Source organism: Lytechinus variegatus, chromosome 4 (assembly GCF_018143015.1).
Source record: "Lytechinus variegatus isolate NC3 chromosome 4, Lvar_3.0, whole genome shotgun sequence".
NCBI lineage: Eukaryota > Metazoa > Echinodermata > Echinoidea > Temnopleuroida > Toxopneustidae > Lytechinus > Lytechinus variegatus.
This window is the reverse complement of record NC_054743.1, coordinates 6617572-6635922: the sequence shown is the minus strand read 5'-3', so window position 1 is coordinate 6635922 and position 18351 is coordinate 6617572. Positions and strand designations below refer to the sequence as shown.

Sequence of the window (18351 nt, the reverse complement as noted above, 5' to 3'; positions counted from 1 at the left end):
AATAAAATTAGAGACATACTGCACAGCATTTTAAATGTCCATTGGATATTTTCTCAATTTGATTTAAATGTGCAAAAAAGGCAACATGTTGCTGAAAACAAATCATGAAAGTCTCATATAGAGTCACCCATTATACCGTTTCAGTATGTTGTTTTGTTATGAGTGATTCTACTATATGCACCCGTGAATGCATTCATTCGTCTCATTTTGGTGGAATTCTGTAGACATTGTTTTTTAATAGAGACACACATTTCTGTATAGTGCAGACAAAAGGAAAGTAGTATGTGAAATCAATCCTCTTGCACTGCATGCTTGTGGTGTCACAGACCGTGTCAAATTGTCTACTGACATTGTATGTTTTACTACATTCAGATAGATAGAGTTTATGTAATTCATATCTGTATCATTTCGTAATAAGCTTGTTTAGTGTTGCCCCACATAGTAACACACTTGAGGCCTACATGTACAACCTTATATGTCAGTCAAAAGAAGAGTTCACATTGAACTCATACAATAGCCAATGTTGCTTGATATTCCTGGAAACAGAACAGATGAGGCAAACACCTTTAATAGTTTTCATTACAAAAAAAAAATGGGGATGGGGTATTATGAAAATGGTTGGGGAACTTCTGTATTTGAATTGACCTTGAACGTCTAATGGCAGTTCTCATTCTCTTAGATTGTCATTGACACTGGCCACTTTAATACGTTTCTTTTTTTTTTTCTCTGCCATTTGAATTATGATATATTTCATAATTACATCCATTCTACCTAGCTTTCACATCTCCTCTCTTCCCTTAAAAAAAAGGTGGAAATAAAATCTGGCTAAATGGTGGAAATTAAACAATTTCCTTCTTCACTTTCCTAGATGAGTCTGCCAGGCTCTGATATCTTAAATTACTGCCAAGTGACAAGTCTAATGAAGCATGCCTACATGTACAGTATGCCATTCTTAGTTTAAAATGTGACACTAAATCTGTGTCACATTTTATTTAATTCATTGCTGGTGTTGTGAGCACCTTTGTTGATTCAATGTTATTTTATTGATCATAGGGTCTGGAAGTTCTGTCCGCCAAAGGCTATCATGTTGTATTTGGTGATATGCTGAGACCTTTTTTCTTTCAGATTTCAATGTACTTGTATGTGTGTCCATATCATAAAAAATGTACAGCATGTTACAATCACCATTGTAGTGTTAATAATATTTAAAAAAATAGAATATTTCTAGATACATATTGATGGCGCTATGTAAATGCCTATTATTATTATCATTACTATTATTATTATTATCATTATTATTATTATTATTAGTGTTGACACTGATTGCTGTCCTAGTTTGGTCATTCAAGGAAGTAAATACTGTACACAAGAGTGTATATAGCAAGATCGTAGATTTATTTGTGATTTTCTCACCTATGGTGTTTGCATGCATTGTCAGTTTCCTGAACTTCTATTGCCTGTGCTTGTGTCGTGTACATGTGAGGTCATGTAGGAACAGATTCGTGAAAGTCGTCAGCACTATGTCCAATTTCTATGAAATCCTTGGTTTTGATTGGCCGAGATCCAGTGATGGTTACCATAGTAATAGACAGAGAATGGCAACTTCTTGATGCTGACATGTTTAAACAACAACCCGATACGGCCACCTTTCAAGTTTTAAAAATTGTCTTCTGTTTGCTCTATATTGTGAAGCGTCCAAGTCTACGTTGACGGTTTCATTTGGTCAATGTTTAAGCTCGTGAGCAATATACTTGTCAAACATTTTCAAAGAAAAATGTCTGAAGTTCATGTAGACGATCAATGAAAATGTATAAACTTTTGTTATACAATATCATCTGTTACACTTGAGTGGAACTTATAAGAACTTTGAAATGGTGATTTTAAACAGTTAGAACAATCAATCCAACAAGTGTTACTTTCAATATATTTGCTCAACAAAGTGAAATTTGTCCCAATTTTCAACACAATCACCTTAGATTATTGATCAGAGGGTATATGGAACAATCAATAAATAGAATGGATTTTCAGACCACACATTGCAATAATTTAACAGCTGTCTGAAATACATAAATGTAAGTAACAGGATTTCTGGATGGCTCAGATGTGTATTTTTATAGATTGATTTTAAAGCAAATGTTAGTTTTTAGACCAACCCTGGCTCATATTTGTACTGGACACCTGAAATTTGATGCTGGGTTATGACTCATTTTTTCTTTAGACTTTTAGTCTTATTCCTAGCAAGTTATCTTTATTTTAAATGGCTTTTTTATTATTTGAATATTCAATTAAATTCATTTCACTTTATTCGCATCCATTAAAAAGGGTACAATTATACAGCATGCACATTGCAGTATATATTAACAATGAAAAGAACAATAAATACCTAAACAAATCAATAAATTCGTAAGCAATTAATAGGCTGGTCACAGTTTGAAAGGAAAGAACATTCGGTATCATGATTTTTGGGGATCGCAATTGGTATTGAAATTGCCGCGACCGCTCATTCTAGATATATTTTAGGGCCTTAATATGAATTTTTCTCTTCAAAAAAATATCAGAATGGTTTAACTCATTGCTACTATACATTCCTTACACTCTGACTACAAGGTGCTGCTGTGTTAAACCTACACTATATCCATTCAGAAATGGATAATACAGTGAAACTTGCCAATAAAGTCCACTCAAAGGAGACAAGAAATGTGGTCTTTATGAACAGATTGGGCCATATTCTGAAGTCAGGTTTAACTTAGACCATGGTCTAACTCTGTGATATAATTATGGGAAGCCAAAAGTGTCAACATTTTTATTAAGTTGCATGTTTCTTATATTTATTGTGCTCTTTCCTGATTCATCGATGGTGAAGACAATCCTCTATACTTCCTAGACAATTATGAATGATTTGAAAGCCAAATGAGCTGAAATATGATATCTCTACCGTTAGTGATTTATGTACCAATTGGCTCTCCATACTTAAACCACAACTTTAAACCAGAGTTTAAGTTAAACCTGACTTCAGAATACGGGCCATAGACCTTAAGGACAGTTTCGTGTAATACACATTTCAATGAGGGAATTCTATTCAAGGGCAACAAAACTTACGTCTGGTGGCTGAAAGAGGTTTGACAATACACATATCAACTGATTATTGGTATCAATAGAATAATTCTGCTTTTAAATATGATGAAATTCTGTAACTTATTTCTACCTGTCTTTTCAATTCTAGCATTTTCTCCAAGGGACACAAAATCATCACACTCAACTCCAACCCATGGGCCCCGCCCGTCAGCAGCAGCAGTCACAGAGAGACTATCCAGGCCCAAACCTGGAATGAAATCACCATCATCTAGTACAACTAATCTATCAACTCCATCTCCAAGCTCAACATCAAAGGTATGTAACAACAATGATCTTTGTTGTAGTAATGGTAGTTGCTGTGGGGGTTTAGTGGTAGGAGTAGCAGCAGTCACAGAGAGACTATCCAGGCCCAAACCTGGAATGAAATCACCATCTAGTACAACTAATCTATCAATTCCATCTCCAAGCTCAACACCAAAGGTATGCGATGACAATGATATTTGTTGTTGTGATGGAAGAAGAATACAAAAGGAGCTAATTCCAGGACCCTCTTGCGATAGCATAGTTTTCATGAGACGGGACCAAGTTTTGCCATGAAATCCAATAGTTTGGAGACGGCTTTTAAATTCCTTGTACGAACATCAAGTTTGAGTCATACTGCTCTGTTTTAACATTAAGTTAGTAAAACCTGACCTCATTTTGACTGAAATTTACTGAAATTATCTACTGATTTACTGAAATCATCCACTGAAATCATTCATTGACTAAAATTTCCACACGTTTTATTTGACAGAGAGCACCCTCACCCCGAACTGTCGGTAGACCGCAATCACCCCGACAAAGAACACCCCTCTCTGCTCGATCCTCCAATGCATCAAATGCTTCAAACGACAGCCAGACGAGCGCCGGTTCCACTACGCCTAAAAGGGCGCCTTCTCCGAGGACTGCAACGAGGGATAAATCATCGGATTCACATTCGAGCGGTAAGACGCCAAGTAAGTCACAAGCCAAGGGTACTTGCATGTGGCGTTCTAACTCTTCTTAGCTTGACATTGTGTTGTATGTTGTTTGTAGCATTTCATCTATTTTTCTATCTAATTACTTCTGTCATTTTGCAGTTCTAGCTTGTTGCAATGTCATTCAGATAGTTTCAAATCACAACACTTTCAAATTTACATCACTCAAGTCATTCACATTTTACATTCACTTTGAATTTTACCCAAAAAGTAGTAGAGAGAATTGTGTTACACTCACAGGTGCATTTTCTATTCAAATTTTTGATATAATTTTAAAGGTCAAGTCCACCTCAGAAAAATGTTGATTTGAATGAATAGAGAAAATCATACAAGCACAATGCTGAAGATTTCATCAAAATCGGATGTAAATTAAGAAAGTTATGACATTTCAAAGTTTCGCTTATTAGTAACAAAATAGTTATATGAACGAGCCAGTTACATCCAAATGAGAGAGTTGATGATGTCACTCACTCACTATTTCTTTTGTTTTTTATTGTTTGAATTATACAATATTTCAATTTTAAGAATTTGATGATTAGGACCCACTTGCCTGAAGCACAAAATATTTAAATAATGGAATTCCACGTGTTCAGGGAGGAATGAAACTTATTTCACATGATAATGACGAGAAAATCAAAATATTTCATATTTCAAACAATTAAAAAACAAAAGAAATAGTGAGTGAATGACATCATCGACTCTCTCATTTGGATGTAGCTGGCTCGTTCAGATAACTGTTTTTGTGAAATGAAGCGAAATTTTGAAATGTCATAAATTTCTTATCTAACATCCGATTTTGATGAAATTTTCAGTGTTATGCTTCTTGAATTTTCCTCTTTTTATTCAAAATCAATTTTTTGTTGGGGTGGACTTGTCCTTTAAAGTGCAATGGTTTTAATTTTCTGAAGTGTCATGTCTGTTATGTGGAATTGCCCTATTAGCACTAGCTTTTGGTGTCTTTAGCCTCCATACTTTTAGTGATAATACTTGTTACTACTACTTGTAAACACTGGTAATATTTCATAAGAAATTAACATTTATATTTCTGTATAAGATTGAACATGATAGAAAGAAATTTCAAAAGCTGTTTAGACAATGTTTTTTCATATTTGCGCTAAATAAATTTATGTGATTGGAGTTCAAAAAGGTTGAGTATATTTCATTCTTCTTGAAGGAAATGAACAGCCATCGGATGATTGGTAAGTTAAATCATCCATGATTTTTTAGTTTTCAACAATCTTCTATTTAATATTTACCAGTATTCTTTCAGAAATATTTTATTCTGATTATTTCTCTTTCTGTCTAGGTAACAAGTCAACCAGCAGTAATCCTCCACCAATCAAGAAAGCCCTAACCCCTTCAGCAGGGGTTGTCAAACCCACCCCAACCAAACCAGGTCAAACAACCAGACCTAAATCCAGTACTCCAGCCAAGAAAGACTCCCCTACAACCCCCGGGCCTGTGGATAAACCCAAGTCGACGTCAACGGATAAGCCCAAAGCCCCGCCTGCCGACAAGCCGAAGGCGACGCCGGCAGAGAAACCGAAGCCAGCACCTGCTGCTACCAAGGCATCACCAGCACCAGCAGCGCCGGCGGCTGAGAAGCCAAAAGCCAGTGAGGCCAAGCAGAATGGCAGTAAGTACTGTTGACTCTAAAGTCTTGTTTTCATGGGGCTCATGATGGACGTTTTCCAAAAGTTTTGCAAAGGATGCAAATATCCAACATTTACATGGCCATCACCTGAATGTAGAATTTAAAAAATCTTCTCGCCAATGTAAAGCGCCCCTTGGAACAATTTGTGAAGCTTCCGAACATTAAATGCCCTTTTGCTGCATAAAATGCGAATGTTGGACTTTGCTTGCCATAGTTTAACATTCGCATCCGTCATAAAAACCTTTTGCAAAAGATGTATGATCCAGGCGTGATTAATTCAATGGGACAATATGCCAATTGAAAAAAATTAATAGAGGCCTATATGTTTAAAAAAAATTCATTTACTGCATAAGAATGTAAGGTTCAAACAACCTAGTGTCATTTTTCTATAACTCAAAAATAAAGTAATTCTTATTAGAAATCTAGTAAATAGACTTGTAGGATGTTCATTTTATTCAATCTGGGATTGGCAAGTATAATAGATACTTTTTGAGTTGTAATGTTCAATAGTATAGATAAACAATCTACTGTTTTTCTACCATTGCTGTAGGTGACAATGGGGATAAAACAGAGCTGACTGCAGAGGAGAGGGCTAAACAAGCTTTAGCAGAGAGGAGAAGACAAGCAAGGGAAAAGGCTGAGAGAGAAGCAGAGCTAGAGAAACAGAGACAAGAACAACTGAGGTAGGTTAGGTTATAAGCTTAAAATAGACCTCAGAGCTGTTCAAAGGCCAAGTCCCCCCAGAAAATTGTTGAATTGAAGCGATAGGGAAAAATCAAACATAATGCTGCAAATTTCATCAAAATTGGATGTAAAAAAAGAAAGTTATGACATTTTTAAGTTTCGCTTATTTTTTCAAAACAGTTAAATGCACAACTCAGTGATATGCACATGAGAGAGTTGATGATGTCCATCACTCACTATTTTTGTTTTTTTTTATCGTTTGAATTGAGTGGGTGACGTCATCAGTCTGCCAATTTGCATACCGACCAGGATGTGTATGTAATTGTTTTTGTGAAATTCACCTGATTTTGATGAAATTTTCAGTGTTTTGCTTGTTTGATTTTTCTCATTTTATTCAAATTGACATTTTGGTGGGGTGGACTTGTCCTTTAACGAAAAGTCAGCAGTACAAAAGTTGTGCTGAAGTGCTTACATACACATTGCATAATCCAATTCATGAATCCACAGAAGCATAGATTGCTGGGCATGAGCACAACCATCAAAGCATGTGCAGTCCCTTTGGGGATTATTTCACATTTTGCTGGTCTCAATATCATTTATAATCTTACATGTATGGAATAACAAATATATGTATAACCAACAAGAATAGTATATAATCAAATGAAAATAGTGTTGATACATTGACTGGTGTGTTGGCTCAGTTGGTAGAGCGTCCGTCTCACAACCGGGAGGTCAGGGGTTCAAACCCCGGCCTTGTCAGACCAAGAGACGTTAAAAGATGGGAGTTGCTGCTACCCTGTTTGGCGTTCAACGATTAGAGGGATAGAGCCTCGTCAATCTAGTGCTGCACAGTGGCTGCCGGGCCCACGATCAATTGGGCAAAGCAAATTTTCGTAGTATTTCATTTCATGTCTATATTTCGAACAATAAATTATGGATTTTCATTTTCATCAATAGTGCATTGTCTATCACATTCTTATGCTGTACCAGAAATTCATCCTGTGTTGAATTGTGAATTTGTGGTGCAAGAATTGTAAAAACAGGATATTGTGCAGCAGAATGGGGGTCTTCTTCAAAGACATGGTGCTTTATAAAGCCTTACTTGATACTTGATGTAGTAATCCCTATGGCAGCTCATACAGAAGCTATACTGGGATGATGAATAAAGTGAGCCACTTGAAGGAGCATCATGAAGTGCAGAAATGGTGATGAATAGACAGCAATTTTGTGTATGTACACTAAAACATGCTATGCCGAGTGCAAGTAAAATTATCAAAATTAAAGTGCATTAAAAATATGTAATGGAATGCACTATATAAATATAACTTGTATTGAATTGTATCAAACTTCTCTTGGACTATTTCAGGATCGAGGAAGAGGAGAGGAAAAAGAAAGCAGAGGAGGAGAGATTAAAGGCTGAGCAGGAAGCTCTAAGGTTAGCAGAGGAGCTGAGGTTAGCTGATCTAGAACGACAGAGACAAGAAGAAGAAGATAGGATGAGAGAGATGGCAGAAGAGAAACAAAGACAGGAGGAAGAAGAGAGGATGGTAAGATAATTTGATATAAAGATACAAATTCTTGAATTTTTTTCTTTTATTTAGGGCAAGGCCACAATCTATAGGGCACATTTGATTTTAAAGCGCAAAAGAGAAAGTTGAGAAGGGCACAAAAACTGTTAATGAGAGGAACATTGTGGCTAATCAGTCAGGCACTTTCATTAAGTTTAAGCAGGAAAAATATGGGTTATTTCATTTAGCACAAGGAAAGGGCAGGAGTTATATGTAAAGCTGTGTGTTACCTAGACACCGTTCTCATGCTTTCTAAAACTGGTTTACTGGAAACCAAAATAGGAAGACCACTTTGCTAGCATTCCCATTTGATTCTCCTAAAGTGGTTTTGAAAACTACTTCATGTAAAGCGATCTTGTTGCTATGGGAACACTCCAGTGGGGTGATATGTTTCCTGCGAAATTTAAAAATCGCAGCTTAGGCATTCCAAATATAGTATGTGGAGTAGTGCGCTTGAAATACGCGAAGATCACTTCCCGAAGAATGGTTGTGTCCTCACTTACAATAAAACCAGTTTAACGAGGCAAAGCGTTCTTCCAAACTACATTGCGAGATGGTTTTCTTAACCAGTTTGGAAGATCGCTTCCAAGACTGCTTCGACCATTCTCATATGTTTTAGGACGGTAGTGAAAACGGTGTCTTAGTAACAGCTTTATGAGACACCCCTAGCCAGCTGTCCCCATAACTGAGGATTGATATCTTCCTAAAGGGTACTAGCTCATCAACTTGAGTTTTCAAACCCACAACTCTGCCTTCTACTTGGATGGTATTCTATCTCTGAATAAGTGATGAATCAATATAGGTACAATACTGCTGGTATAGTGGCGCTTAAAAGTAAGTGTACCCCACCAGAAAATGAATATTTTAAAAAGTGTTGTTCTGCCATCTTTAGGTATATATTTATGAATTAAGATGATAAAATATTAAATTCAGTAAAGTTTCTGTGGGCTCACAGATCATTTTATTGCTGTTTACACTCAGCATGAAGGAGTGGATTTTCTTTGTGGTAGGGTTCACCAACTCTTGAGCACAACTGTATATGTGGGGAAATGAAGCAAACTGTTGATTACCTCTTTGTTGATTTGTCTTTCAGAGAGAGGAGGAAGAGAAGAAGAAACAAGAAGAGATGGCTAAGAAAGAAGAGGAAAGGAAAAAGCAAGAGGAAGAGCTTGCTGCTAAACACAAGAAAGAAGAAGAGGAGAGAGATGCAAGAAGAAAGGTAATGTATAGCATCAACAAAATAACACACTGGCCCGTATTCTGAAGTCGGGTTTAACTTAAACTCAGGTTTAAATTTGTGGTTTAAGTATGGATAGCCAATTGTTACATAAATCACTGACAGTAGAGATATCATATTTCAGCTCATTTGGCTCTAAAATCATTCATAAATTTCTAGGAAGTATAAATAGATGATTGTCTTCACCATTGATAAATAAGGAAAAAGCACAGTAAACATAAGAAACATAAAACTTAATACAAATTTTGACACTTTTGGCTTCCCATACTTAAACCACAACTTTAAACCCGACTTCAGAATACGGGCCACTTTGTTTATTTCAAATTCTTATTAGAAACATATAACGCTTGCAATTCAAATTAAATGAATAATACACTGTATACAAAAAAGGGAAATGCATAATTTGAGAAAATAATGAAATATGTGGGAGCCAGCATATCCTAATGACCTTACAAAGGCTTGGCTCCCGAACCTTTAACTTAATCATGATAATAATTATAGATTGTTTATTTAAGCAGCAGCAGTGCATGTAGAAATAGTAAAGGTACTCGTCATGATGGTATTAATAGCAGTAAGGCTAGTTTTATAGCAGAGATACAGATGTGTCTTCATAACACTAATTCATAAATCCATTTGACTCATTGACTCTTTTTTTTTTAAAGTAGATGTATCGTGTCCTACAAATGATTAGATTTATCATCATCATCATCGTAAGATGTCATTTTCATGAAGGGTTATTAGCATAAGGATGAATGAAATCAGTAACATATCATACTTGAAGAATTTTCTTTTTGCTTAATGTGCACATTTTGCACCTTATAAAATGAAAGTTTTATTTGATTTACCTTTTTTCTATTTTTTCCAGAGGGTTGATGAAATCATGAAAAGGGCAAGGAGAGGAGCACAAAACAAGGTAAGTTTGATTGAAGATCTTACTACACTCATTTTGCTAACTCATCACAATGATGACATTAATAAATAAACATTTACCAGAAAATACCTGTCTCTAGAATATGTGAAAGAACCGATCAAGATGATTGCAAAGATAGTAATTATTCCACTTGCGTCCAGATACAGAAAAATTAATCTGTTGGACGAATGATTTCTGTAAAAGTACTGATAGCTAATGTTGCTTTAATGAAACAAATTTACCTTGCATTATTTATAAATTGTTTTGCATATTAATTTTGTATGTAAATTTGCTCCATGCAGCTGCTACAAGAGTGTCATGGGGAAAGTCCTTAAAGTAATCAACTTTTTTGTACCTCTAACAGCATTTTTCGCGGCTCCTACTTCACTTTACGACTTTCTCAATCCTTGCAATATGCAGTTTAAGCCATTCGTTATAGAAACTGATTTTAAATTTGTAATTATTTTTTAGGATGAGTCCTCCCAGCCTGGTTCACCGGACAGCGAGAAGAGTACCGACTCACAGGGAAAGACCAATGGAATCAACTCATCCTCCATGCTCCTCAACGATAAATACCGCAATCTCCTCTCGGGCAACCGAAACATCGGTAGCAACCCGGTATCAGGTGATGAGGATAGCTCAGAAGATTTAATAGATCAGGTGGAGGGAGGTCGCAAGGGGTCGGATGCAGCCGCGATCTCGGACGCGCCAGGAAGCGCGGAAGAGACCGTTGGCGCAACTGACGTCGATCTCATTGGTGGTGGGGGTGATGGTTTGATTAATCCTGTATCACAAGATAACATTCATGATGCTAACACAGGGGGTGAGGAGGCTACCATCGGTGGTGGGGATGCAATCCAAGAGGAAGAAGGCTCAAGCGTTGATGGAGATGTTCTTCTAACAGAAGAGGCGCAGAAGCCATCAGAACCTGAGATGGAAGTCAAATCTAGTGTCGTAGAGCAGGAGGAACCCGCACCTGCCGCGGATGCAGAATCTGGTGTTGTCATAGCAACGGATGATGCTAGCAATGAACAAATTGTAGAAGAATCGAGTGCTGATGTACCAGCTGAGGCTGCTATTGATAATGGTTCCCAGCAGGAGGCTAGTATATCAGAGAACTCACATGCTAGTCCAGAAACAGACTCGATAGAGCACGCCAAGAACGGTCAAATGGACCAAGAATCTAGCCTAGTTATAGACCCTAAAGATGGAGTAGACTCGTCCTTGCTAATAGAGCATCCGGCGGGCAAAACTGAAATAGAGATCACGAATGGGGAAGGTGGTTTGATGGATCACGGCAATGGAGATTCGGGTGTCGAAGATGGAGTCAAGGTTGGTTTCAAGTTTGGTCACAGTCCCGAGGATTCTGGGATTGAAGGAAACAACCAATCAGGAGCTGTCCTCACCAGTGAGATTTGATGTGATGGTTGATTTGTAAGTATGAACATATCGCATCGAGGAGTCATTGACTAAAAATTGACTTGTATAAAATAAGTCCAGTAACCATTTGTTCAGAGGCCATTTTATTTTCCATGTAGCATTAGGGGGTTTCATCTGTATCATATTTGCATGTTTCATATTGCGGAATCTAATCCTTTATTATATAATATTATATTTCATATATATTTACAATTAATAACACATACTAATATTTGCATATCAGATTGTTAAGGAACATATATCATTTTCTTTTATTATTATTTCAATATATTTTATCTTTCCTCTTTATTATAATTCACATTCCATTTCATTTTTGGGGTTTGTCAAATATTGTATTTTATATTTTGCTAATGTGACCACCCTTTAACCCTAATATATATTAATAATGTGCATGAGTAATTATTTAGATTATTATCTGATGGCTTCATATGAATACTCTTTTTATTGAATTAAGATGTTATAGTGTTTCATAAAAGGATGTGTCGGAAGTTTTATCTGACAGTTACCATAGTAACTATCAGACACCTGTGGTTCTCTGCCAATCAAAATCAAGGAAACTTGTCACATGACAAATATTGATCAAACATTCTTCAAGTATGACCCATCAAGTGAACGGTGATGACCGTTGGGTTTCATTAGAATAACTTGCAAAATGATTCTTGAATTCTTTATTTATTTTACAAATGAATATTTCTGATTTGATCGTTCGTCTCTAAACTATTCTTTGACTTTTTGTTCCTCATCAGAATCCCATTGAAGCATCACATCTTGGGATTACAAGTATCTTTGTGTGTTCAGACGCACACCGATCCCAAAGGGACATCAGCCGTAACACTGCGGCGGCTCCTCCCCCTTCGGTTTCCATGGCAACTGTATCATCGCAAGCCTTCATCCAGCATGCTTATATTATAACGTGTGTATATAACATTGATAAAAAGATATTGTATTAGCACCAATTTGAGCTACAATATGGAGTGAGCACAGAGTGATTGTATCAGGTCAGCTCCTGGTACCGTGCGGGGCACGTTCACATTGCTTTTAATGATGGTCATTACAAGTGTTGCGGTGGTGTATAACATCAATTATTCTTGACAAGAAGGTTAGAAATGGCCTATCTATGATGTTGGTCAATTCTTGATTATAGTCACTATTAAAATCTTTGAGGTTTGTGGTCAGGAATCTCTCTGTGATCATTATGTTGCAGAATTAAAGGACATCAAATGAGCTAGAGAGTGTTCATAATTAATACGAATAGATGGAGGTTCTTTGGGGTTCACCTTATGTGAACGTGCCCCTGATGTTTGATGTAAACTTCTGGATCAGAGCAAGACACAAGTTGCTAGAGAAGTTGATTACACTATTAAAATCCATTGAATGCTGTCATTTTTTCACTCCGATTTTGTGTTTTAGCTCTGCTAGGCAGCAGAAGCGTGGTTGATGAAAAACATTTTTATTTGGTATTCAAATAATTTCAGATTATTTATTACAAGTCAACTGAATTCAGCGGCATTCATTTATGATATTGTTTATTTTTATGAATTATTTCCGTGAAGCATTATTGTACAACTTTACTTTGTCAAAGTTGATTTGGAAAAAGCTATGGTTCTTATCAAATTCTACTAAAAATATTGAAAATGCATTGTGAGTCAGCATTGAACTATTTTGTTGTCAGATTTGGTAAGCTCCCTATTCTTTCACAAAATTGTTTTGAGATGGTAAAATGATGAAAGTTATTTGCAAATTTATTTTCAGAAAATTTAATTATCACTTTCTGAACTCTAGCAACATGTGCCTTTGATTGTTTCATGAAAAGAAGAAGACAAAGAAATTTGGAACAGTGTCTCTCGAGACTCTCTTCTGTCTTCAGAGTGTATATACATGCGAACCCAAGAAAGTAAATTACGAAAATGTGGTCTGAAAAGTATGATGAAATATGTCTGTTATGTCACAATTTGTATAATACACAAGTTTAGGCCAGAATAGGATCATTGCTTCATTTACTGAACAAGTGCCATGTGGTAAAAACAAATCTATTTGGATTGCATTCTAATCTATTTGGATTGCATTCTAATCTATAATGATTATGAGTATAATATGGATGATGTATGCTAATTTTACATGACCCTATCTATATAGAATGACTTACCAATAACTCTCAATGCAGTCATGGCTAAATTATATACACAATTAAGATTTGCAAGTCTTGGATGAAGTCATTTATGGTATATGAATATAAAACGCAATGATATTGCATTGTATGTGTTGACGATGTCGATTGCGTGCAGTTTATTTTCCCTTCGTTTGCTGCAGTCATGCTTGTAGTTGCTTCTCCTTCTAAAGGTTCATTGTATCCAATGTGTAATTAATATGCACCCTCTTAATATGTCAAGTTGATATCACATAATTGAAATAATTATTAATGAATGTGTATGTAAAGAAGGGTCCTCATTCCACAGGAACTATCCCTCATCATCATAATATATACCTGAATAAATTATGTTAGGGGATGTCTTAGTTCACATTCTGAATGTATAAATGCAATGTAGATAATGGTTTTCTTATAACGGGTTGTAGAGTGGTATACTAGTGTCCCTTAACAGTGGTGTCTGGGTATAAGGTGAGATAATTAAATGTTTTCTTTTCTTTGAGAGCACATTAATATATTTTTTTCAAATTTCAATGAAGTAAGAGCTTTCTGCTCATATTGGTCTGCTGTAAGTGTGGTCTAATTGCCATTTCATCCAGTTATTACCTAGTATATTACCCACCTGGGTTTTGTTTAGATTTATTTGGTGAATTAATGATTGAAGTCATGTTCACCAATCACAGGAACTTTGTTTATCAAATTACAGACTAGTCTTGAAAAAAAGGGAAGAATTCAAACTCATTGAGGGTCATCAAGATTTATCAATTTACAATATCTGTGATTTCAGCTCTGATGAAGAAAAAAATGCAAACCCTCGTGAAAATCCCTAGTGTTTAATGTTGTCAGCTAGTATCATTTGATTGGCATTAGTCTTCAGTATCAAGACATGTGAAAAATGACACTGAAGTAATTTTGTGGTGAAAATTCTTTTTAATAAACTCCTTCTGAAGTAAAGGATGAATTGTATACCATACTGAAACTAAGTATTCAATGTGCAATTATGTAGGAACGATTCTGCACGGAAAAAGATTTTGTTGTTTCCAGTGCTATGTGAAATGTACTTAAGACAATTTGCAAATTCAGACAAGAAAATACATGATTCAGAAATGTAAATAAAAAATGCTACTTAATATAGGTTAGAATTAAATCAAGTTGAAAGTTTTAATAATAGAGATAGAAAAGTGCTGCGGTTTCATTTCACATTTTTATGATTAAATTAAAGGTATATGTATAAATCTGAAGAACAAATGATACACTTCAGTTTCACTAGATTTTTATCATCAGTCAATGACTTGCTCAAATATTGCCCAAGTTGGTATGAAGTAATTTTTAGGAAGCTAGTAAGGGAGCGATAAATTATTTTTTGTCTTTATTAGATATATGTTCCCTCAGGGTTTCCAGTGTTGTGCTATGTAATGAATATGTCTTAATAATATTATATTTACACAAGTCTTAATTACTTCCCCTGGTTCTACTGTTCATAATTAGGTATACTTGGAATAGGGGTTACTAATATTTCAAGGACACGCTTTATTTTGGCTAACAAATTCCTTGAAGAAATAAATCGTAAGGTGTCAGTATTTGCTCAGTATTAGATGTTTTTTTATTTTCTATAGTTTTGGCTGCAGAAATTGTAAGATTTATCCTTGCAAGGAATAGCTATTTTAGAAGATAAAACAAATATATTTAGACAAAGTTCTTTGAATGATAACCTTTTCTGGCCATTGATTATTTTATTAAAATTTCAGATTTCCAAATGTATTTTAAGTATATGTCTTGTTGGTCATTTTCCAATACTTTCTTTTTGTATGTATTTGCATGTGAATGTTTATATCCAAATTAAGTTATTTTGAGAGTTTGAAGCTATATTATATAATAAAGTAAATGAAAAAAAGTGAGAGAGGAGTCGTTGCATATAATATGAACGTCACAGATGTGATAGAATAGAATTTTGTCAGAATGTCAGAGCTTTATAATCTATTGGCTTGGATGATGTTTAAGAGACAAATGACTAAAAGTGACGTTTGTAATTGATTGCTTTTGAAGATATCAAGTATGAAGTAATGTATCATGACTTCAATAATGACATTTGATGATAAAACTCTGTAATTCCAAGTGGATGGGTGCCGTTGCCATGATAGAAATGATTGCCATTTATGTATGTCAACAAATATTGTTAAATTGATCAATGTCTTTAAGAGTGTTTTGTGCTATAAAAGAAATAAATCCTCTTTTCCCCTCTTTCTCCAAGAGTGGGTAGAGCAGGAATATTGATAAAGAAAAATCCTTGGGCAAAGTATTGAATTTTGCTTTGATTGTGCTGTATTTTATAAATGCATTGTGTACAGTTCACTCTGTGCGTTACAACAGTAATGAACACCCTGTGCACCATATGGGGGCATTTTGTGGGGGGGGTATATATTTGTGTGGCTACCGTCACTGTTGACATTTTTGCTCAAAAAGTTTTTTTTTAAATTCCAGATTAGGAAGTGCTATCAATTTTAAATGATTTGATTAGGATAAAGTGCACTTTATGCTTACTGCACACAATGCATTAGAGATCTTCACTTTTGAGCTTATTAGATCATTTTACTCTTATAAACTGTGCTTATGATCTTATGAAATATTAACAAAGCACAGTGTATCTTTCTTCAAATATTTAACATAAGATATGTAGAGGGAACTATGTTACTATACCGTCGGTAATTTATATACTATAATAAGATACATGTAATTTTGAGCCCGACTCCTATCTTCTAACATTTGAAATATACCGGGAGATTGTGAATGAGAATTAACTTTGTAGTCATGACGTTGGGATGATAATGCTAGTGACGTTTTACAGTGCAACATGTCTTATCCAGATGAACCGATATTTAAAAAGAATGTTCATCTTATGTGCAGCCGAAATGGCAGAAAATTGCTGTTTTATTATCATTATTACCATTATTGTTAAAGAATCATAACATGTTTCTTGTTGAAAAGATAAAAAGTCATTATTATGGAAAACTTGCAAAATTGTGTTTTAATGTTGTATTCATTTCTCACTGCTACTTTTCTCTCATATCTGTTAGGTCTTGCTTCCTCCTCTCTGTCACACTCTCACTCTCTCTCCCCCCTCTCATGCTCTCTCCCTCTGAAGGAAAATGAAACCCCAAAATGTTCACAAGAAAAATACCTAAAACGCCCATAAATTTTAATCATTGAAGATGCTTTCACAAGCAAGGGAAATGATCAAGTGTCGTTCACAATGGTCAAGTGTCGTTCACAATGGTCAAGTGCAGTTAAGTGACCATGTTGACCATTCTAGACCTTAATACTGCTTTACCAACCAAGATCGGTATTTTCATCTAGATTAGTAAAGATTGTCATTCATCATTTGTGACTAACCACTTCTGCCCTGCAATGCCAAAAGGAAGCAAGTGACCGACTCCTCAAAAAATGATAGATTGTCATTAACACCGCTGATAAAATGATACTTATCTCTTGATCCAATGGTATGTCACTTGCTTGCTTTTCATTGGTGAATAGCAAAACTGGGCAGTATGGCATAAAGGTTCTTAATATTTTTCAGTAGGCCTGTCTGATATCCTGCTTTGGGGGTATTTAACTGTAATTCACACACCTAAAGGTCATTGGACCATATATGATCTTGTGGAAAGTGATTCACATGAGGTCCGAGGATCAAAACTCTACTCGTCTCCAACATTTTAATTTTTCGGGGGGGGGTGAGAGAGACTTGGGTAGAGCATTGGGGGTGATTTTTCCTTAATTTAATTTTCTAAATGAGAGCCTTCGGGCTAAAAATTAAATTGATGTTCAGTTGGGTTTAAATCAGGGCTGCCAAGTCGTACAGATTTCATATCAAGCACTGAAAAATGAGTAAAATGGTTTCACGCAAATGCTGATTTCTGAAGTATCATGTGTTGCCCTATGGCATTTCTTTGATAATGCCGATTTCCTCGCCAAAATACAGATTTTCAGCTTATATTCAAAATATTGATATATTCTTTTTCAGCTCTGGTTAATTGCATTATAAAAAAAATAACTTTCCATTAGCTTGAAAACACATTTATTCACCATTTTGTAAACAATGTAAGAACCCAGTGCTCTCCACTCCTTTTGTAAAAAGCGCTTAGAGACATGCAACTTTGCTTACTTATGTATTTTGCACTATACAAAAATGTTTCATTATTTATGGAAAGGGTGGATTAAAACTTGCACAAACATACTCTTTATTCATGACATTCTTCCCTTTTGTATCATTTTAATCATTCTAACATCTGAAGATATCTTACATGTACATCAATTTTTGGTTACACTTAGTAATTCCGAAGGTTCTTTATTCCGAAACACGTAAATTGCCTATACCCCGATGTTCGTTAATCCGAAAACGTAAAAGGGTTCGTAAATCCGAAGATTTGTGGCTTTATTCCGAAGGTTCTTTATTCCGAAAACGAAATAAGATTTGTTGTTCCTCAGGTTCCTTAGTCCGAAAACGAAATAAGGTTCGTTAATCATTTAGTTTTCAGACTAACGAACCACCTTCGGAATTACGAACCTCGTTTCGTTTTCGTATTAACGAACCTTCGAAATTACGAACCTCACTTCGTTTTCGGAC

At 35.4% G+C, this 18351-nt stretch overlaps 1 protein-coding gene across 1 annotated transcript in view; it reads left to right on the top strand.

Moving 5' to 3' along the window:
* The window catches only part of LOC121413265 (titin homolog), an 89263-nt gene extending 72530 nt beyond the window's left edge, over positions 1 to 16733 (top strand). Inside the window, exons 9-17 of the mRNA XM_041606025.1 lie at positions 3224 to 3390; positions 3869 to 4070; positions 5398 to 5727; positions 6296 to 6428; positions 7796 to 7976; positions 9091 to 9216; positions 10100 to 10147; positions 10616 to 11578; positions 12331 to 16733. Of these exons, the coding sequence (XP_041461959.1) occupies positions 3224 to 3390; positions 3869 to 4070; positions 5398 to 5727; positions 6296 to 6428; positions 7796 to 7976; positions 9091 to 9216; positions 10100 to 10147; positions 10616 to 11563 (2135 nt within the window). The 3' untranslated portion in view covers positions 11564 to 11578; positions 12331 to 16733. The remainder of the gene's footprint in view (positions 1 to 3223; positions 3391 to 3868; positions 4071 to 5397; positions 5728 to 6295; positions 6429 to 7795; positions 7977 to 9090; positions 9217 to 10099; positions 10148 to 10615; positions 11579 to 12330) is intronic.
* Positions 16734 to 18351: the final 1618 nt, after the last annotated feature.